The 5,413-nt window shown below is 34.8% G+C and overlaps 5 protein-coding genes and 1 non-coding gene across 6 annotated transcripts; 5 read left to right on the top strand and 1 right to left on the bottom strand.

Annotated features, from left to right (window-relative positions):
- Positions 1 to 151: 151 nt before the first annotated feature.
- Positions 152 to 997, bottom strand: VICG_00801 (uncharacterized protein; the record flags this gene model as incomplete). The annotated part of the gene is made up of 1 exon (XM_007604188.1): positions 152 to 997. The coding sequence occupies one exon, from the start codon at positions 995 to 997 to the stop codon at positions 152 to 154; it is 846 nt and encodes a 281-aa protein (XP_007604250.1).
- A 351-nt stretch (positions 998 to 1,348) lies between these two features.
- VICG_00800 (uncharacterized protein) lies at positions 1,349 to 1,549 on the top strand (the record flags this gene model as incomplete). The annotated part of the gene is made up of 1 exon (XM_007604187.1): positions 1,349 to 1,549. The coding sequence occupies one exon, from the start codon at positions 1,349 to 1,351 to the stop codon at positions 1,547 to 1,549; it is 201 nt and encodes a 66-aa protein (XP_007604249.1).
- A 105-nt stretch (positions 1,550 to 1,654) lies between these two features.
- On the top strand, positions 1,655 to 2,398 carry VICG_00799 (uncharacterized protein; the record flags this gene model as incomplete). The annotated part of the gene is made up of 1 exon (XM_007604186.1): positions 1,655 to 2,398. One exon carries the CDS (start codon positions 1,655 to 1,657, stop codon positions 2,396 to 2,398), a length of 744 nt encoding a protein of 247 aa, XP_007604248.1.
- A 169-nt stretch (positions 2,399 to 2,567) lies between these two features.
- VICG_02263 lies at positions 2,568 to 2,641 on the top strand. The gene has a single exon. It is a non-coding gene; the product is annotated as a tRNA-Ile (tRNA).
- A 137-nt stretch (positions 2,642 to 2,778) lies between these two features.
- VICG_00798 (uncharacterized protein) lies at positions 2,779 to 3,648 on the top strand (the record flags this gene model as incomplete). Its single annotated transcript, XM_007604185.1, has 1 exon — positions 2,779 to 3,648. The coding sequence occupies one exon, from the start codon at positions 2,779 to 2,781 to the stop codon at positions 3,646 to 3,648; it is 870 nt and encodes a 289-aa protein (XP_007604247.1).
- A 69-nt stretch (positions 3,649 to 3,717) lies between these two features.
- On the top strand, positions 3,718 to 5,382 carry VICG_00797 (uncharacterized protein; the record flags this gene model as incomplete). Its single annotated transcript, XM_007604184.1, has 1 exon — positions 3,718 to 5,382. One exon carries the CDS (start codon positions 3,718 to 3,720, stop codon positions 5,380 to 5,382), a length of 1,665 nt encoding a protein of 554 aa, XP_007604246.1.
- Positions 5,383 to 5,413: the final 31 nt, after the last annotated feature.

Here is a 5,413-nt window from a genome sequence, read left to right as displayed (position 1 = left end):
TGAAAAGGAGTGAGTGAGGTGGAATGACTAAAGTAAATACACGAATGAAAGTTAAATTGCGACGATGGCAGTCAATGTCAATTAAACATGCTTGTTTACGCTTTTCCAGTATTAGTACAACTTTGATACACGTCAAGTGAATTAATTAAATTCAAAATTTATTAAACGTAAGATTTAAAACGTCTGTCTCTTTTTCTAAGACAGAGCCACTACGTGTGTCCTGTTCTTGTTTTGATACAGACTTAGATGTAAAAAGAAGGCTGGCAACTGCAACTATTTTACGTATTACGTAATCAATAACATTTTCTACAAAATCACCAACTTTCTTTAGAAATTCAACAACCATGAATAAGAGGTAAATGATGAACGGTAAGACACAGAGTAAGAATATTTGCATTGCAAGCATTATTATAATAACAACCATTCCCTCACCACTAACTTTGTCCGAAAACGATGAGAAAATATCATAAAACCACACATTAGCTACAATACAAAAGATCATAACGAACCACTTAAACAGAGTTGTAAGTCTTCTTGTCTCTTTCTTTCTTTCGAAAAGAAGCAGGTCTTGTAAAAGTCCCAGCATCAGCAATTCAACAAATAAAACCCTAGTTCCATACAGGTATAAAATGTTGTAGTATATTGGTAGACTACCAGCGGATGAAACATCTCCAATGATACTTGACATTACACCACATGTGAATACATAGAATACAATTTTGAAGAACAAAAGACAGTATCCTGTAATAAAGAAGGGTTTGTACTTATAATAATTCTCATGATTGATCAGTAAATAGGCCAGTAGAACCACAATGCATAAAACACCAAGATACAGATACAATCCAGTGTCTGTACTGAAAAACGTGTATATTTTTACCATTAACGGACCGAAGGGCTCACTTTGTAACACTGTCAGTACATTTTTCGTTGTAAGCGCGTTTTTAGTACCAGTAAACATATCAGATATATCATCTGACTTTTTCATAGTATTATTCATTAGGGGTACAAATCGCACAAAATTTTAAAGTCTAAAAAACATCATAGAAATCAAATAAAAAATTCCTACACTTAGTGTTGATAAAGACTACCAAGATAAGCAAATTGAACTCCATGTATTGATATGTTGTGACACATTCTCTTTTAAAGTTGACAGTCTATTAAACTACAGCTCATCAATGAACTTGACACTTGGTTAGAAACAGAAACACTGAGGCAAGCTAGCATGCATGCCAGCACTACTCTCAATTGTTAATAGACAATCATAGCCATGATTTAGTCTCAATCTATTTGGTGTGATTGCTCTGTTTATACTTTAATTAATCTATTACACTACCCCAAAGAGGAAAAAATGCTTGAGATGATACCTGGACTAGGNAACATGGCCATACCCAACGAGACCAAGTTTAAACGGATAATGCACATGTTTGATTCAATGATCAGGAAAGAACTTGAGTCAAATGGAGATGTGTTCTTAAAGGAACCAGGCAGGATAGATCGAGTGGCGCGTGGATCTGGCACGCATAGGGACCTAGTAAAAGGATATTTTTAATATGTACCAACGTTATCTTCAAATACTATATTCACGCTATCTATTATATCGATATTGCCTATACAAACATTATCAACATTGCCTGGATCTCTTATATATTAGAACATGAATAAACTAGTGTGCAGAAACCTTTACGTTTATACTTGCATTCCCTTAACGAAAGAAGGAATAATGAGAAAGTTCCTTTTGGTAAAAGGACACTATAACATTGAAAAAATAGCAGAGATTGGTGGCAAAGCGCATGCTATAACTGATGAAGGGACATTTAAGCTGAGAGACAATCCTCATTCCAACTCCTTTTTACTTTCTAGCACATTGGATTGCTCAATTGCTGGTTCTGTTCTAAAAGTACTTGAAATGAGCCAAATGGATTTGAAAGAATTGTGTGATTCAATACCCTTTTCAGAAATTTCAAACATTCGACTCGTATCGTTTGAAAACATGATTAAAAAAGATGCACTTGCTGACTTTTCAAAGAAATACTATCTGTTTTTGGTTGGAAGTTCTCTTGCCAAGCTAAAGTATAAAGAAATTGTTAAAATTATAATGTATTTGCAAACGCTAAGTAGCCCCAAGGACTTTGCATTGTACAGTAATAACTCGTACAGTGTCGAACTAGCAGAGTGGATTGTAAACACCTTTATAGGATCAAGCTATGAGTTAGGACTATTCATTCTTTTAGACTGTCTGGAAAATGATAGGTTAGATAGTTTTATAGCTGAGTGGAAGAGCAGAGACCTTTATGATATTGATTTGAAAGGGTTTCTAAACAGCTTTGTTCTTGACAGTTTGATGTTGGACAGGCGTGAAAAAGTGAAAATCAAAGGATATCTCAGTAAACTAGTATAGTAAAAATGTATTTTATTGTCACCAACTAAAATGAAATAGTCTATCACCAGCAAGTTCTGTTACGTATGGGCTGTTCAGCATAAGTTTTTATATTATGTTTATCTGCTACTTGTACTTTCCGCACAATATTTAAATAAAGCTTGTTTAAATCATTTGAGAATTCCTTACAGCTCTGATAGCTCAGTTGGTTAGAGCGTCGTGCTAATAACGCGAAGGTCCGGGGTTCGAACCCCCGTCGGAGCATGTATTTTTATGCCTTTCTACTGTATCTGCTCTTTTATTTTTCCATTTATTACACCAATGAATATTAAATTTCTTTGCTTCGTGCTCTTCTACTTCTCCTATCTTTTGTATTTGCACTTCTTAGATTCTTTACCCTTATGAAATCTTACAAAAATAAAAAAACAGAAGAAAATGCAAGTGTCCTATCAAAAGTATTTAACTGTGACTTCCCAGGAAAATATACTAAAGACGACCTGGATTATGCCCAGCTTAGCTACATTTCTAGCGAAGCATTTAATTTTCAAGCACTCATTAAAAACTACACTCTTTGTCCAGAAGTAGTCGTAGACACCTTGGCCGTACTGTTTGACAATATTGAAATATCCAATTTAAAACGCTTTCCATTTCAAACTCTGTGTTCCTTCATAGATAAAGGAAATTTTGAAAAGATAAAAATGGTTCAACAGCTGTGCGAGCTGAGAGAAGACATTTTCATCAACATTCTCTACTCTGTGGCTTTTAGAACCAGCGAGAGTATTTGCACGTACTTTTCTAATCTCTCCCTTGTTTTAGGATTTAAAAACTGTTGGAAGTTCCTTGAAAATAGAGAACTGTGGGGTCTTGAAAGACCCAAGGCAGGGTTTTACACTAAGAATGATGAGAGTGTTCTAATGAGAGTAAAGACCCAGAATTTTGACATAAACACTCTCAGGATGAACAGCGAACTGCAGTATAAACTGCCATTTTTCCTTCAGAGCGCCTTTTCCCTGATTTCTGGATTTGATCCTGAAGACCATATTGATGAGAGTAAGATCCTAGAAATTAGAAACATTATTGACCAGATATACGAGTGCATCTTTCCTTTGCTCTCTAATCTTACCATTAAAAACAATCTCTGCGATCTTATTAAAAACGCTTATCTCCAGGACAGAACGAAACTGAAATTTGAAAGAGAGAATAACTGCAGCGATTCATTCTGTTATACAATTTGTATTCTTCTTTTAAGGATAGCCAAAAGGCACTTTTAATTCTTCATTCATACACAAAATTGATGATAAAAAATTTCCTACCTTTTGTTTTTTTATATTTCAAGGCTGTTGGAAATTAGCATTTACAAATTGATAGAAGATGTGAAAGAGGAGTATAACCATAACAACTCAATGTATTTGATTGCGAATGAAGAGGGGTTGATGCAAAGCTACCTGAATTTTGTATACGATTTAATTTCAGAGAGGAAAAGTGAGGTTTTTGATATACTTTTGATGGTCCATAAAGAAAAGGGAAATATAAAGGAAGATGCACAAAATTTTGCTAATGGATTAGCAAGTCGAAATCAAGGCCGGAAAGATGAGGAGATCAGGGATGTTGACTGTCTTGAGGAATTTTCAGGCATTCTTCCTGTGTTTATTGAGGACAAAAAAGCCACTTGCGTTAGGGAAGTTTTATCTGATCATTCTTTCATTAACACAATACTCTCCGTACAGTCTATTTTGTCCTGTAAGACTATCAGCAGAAGTGCCAGAGTTCTCATTAACGGCATACTTGGCTATAAAAACACATTTAAAAGACCTTGTCTGCACATTCTTCGGAAATCCCCGCTTTTATTATCGCCCGTTACGGTTAGAAGAATTGTATTACACTACACTGATAAGTCTGATGAGGATATCTATAATGACAGGTTTGCCATTCATGAAATCTTCAAAGATTGCGAACTAGAGGCCTCCAAGGATTCTCTCAGGATGATCAGTTTTGCTCTTGGTTCTTTTGAAGAAAGGCTAAGCTTGATTTTTGACAGCATTATGAATATTAAGGCTTATAAAGATAAGGAGCTAAGATTAAATGAGATTTTCAAGGGAACTGATGAGGACTTGTATGTCAGTGAAGATGAGGAAGAAATACAAATGTATCCTGAGAATTTCCTAGTAGCTATGTCCCTATTGAGCGATTCCCAGCTGCTAGAAACAATCAAGAACAAGGTGATACCCTCCAAGGTTGACGCAGTAGTCCAAGAAATCAAAACTCAGATAAAAATTAGGACGAACCCTTTCAAAGTCCGTCTTTACAAAAAGATTAAGGTAAATGCATTAAGAATTGAAAAGCATGAACGAATTCTAAAAAGCTCTGCCATTTATTTGGACAGTTTGTTAAAATTTTTACAAAACTTTACAAAAATTAACAAAAAACTGTTTCTTAATAAGCACGTGTTCTTTAGAATGTTCTCGATCATAAACTCATCACTAAATTTGCTGGTTGGAGAACAATCACTGAAAATCAAACTGCAGAACAAGGAAGAGTATCAGTTTCATCCAAAGGAAATTCTAAGGATGGTTATTTCAATAGTGATTAATATTCTTAAGAATAACACTAAGCTTACACAAGCATCAGGAATTGATAAAACTCTGCTTGAAAGAGCATTAGATTTAGTAAAGACCAAGCATCTTATAACGGAAGATCAGGTTCTAGATCTTACTGAGATTTACAAGGTATTGCCTGAAAAGACATCGGAAAATGATATCAATGATGACATTATCAATGATGATGTCCCTGAAGAGTTTCTTGATCCACTCACTTTTACAATAATGGAAAACCCAGTGCTGATGCTGACGTCGAAGATAACCATTGACAGATCGACATTTAATCAGATAATGCTTAATGATCGAATAGATCCTTTCAGTCGGCTGCCGTTAGACGAGAGTCAAATTGTGGACAACGCTGAGTTGAGAGAGAAAATAGAAGATTTTAAGAAAAAAGAAACTATTTAGGAGTAAAGTTTGTATTTTATGTAACAGTTTT

Source organism: Vittaforma corneae (assembly GCF_000231115.1).
Source record: "Vittaforma corneae ATCC 50505 unplaced genomic scaffold supercont1.5, whole genome shotgun sequence".
Taxonomy (NCBI): Eukaryota; Fungi; Microsporidia; family Nosematidae; genus Vittaforma; species Vittaforma corneae.
The sequence above is the reverse complement of the archived record's forward strand: the minus strand, read 5'-3'. Positions and strand labels throughout refer to the sequence as shown.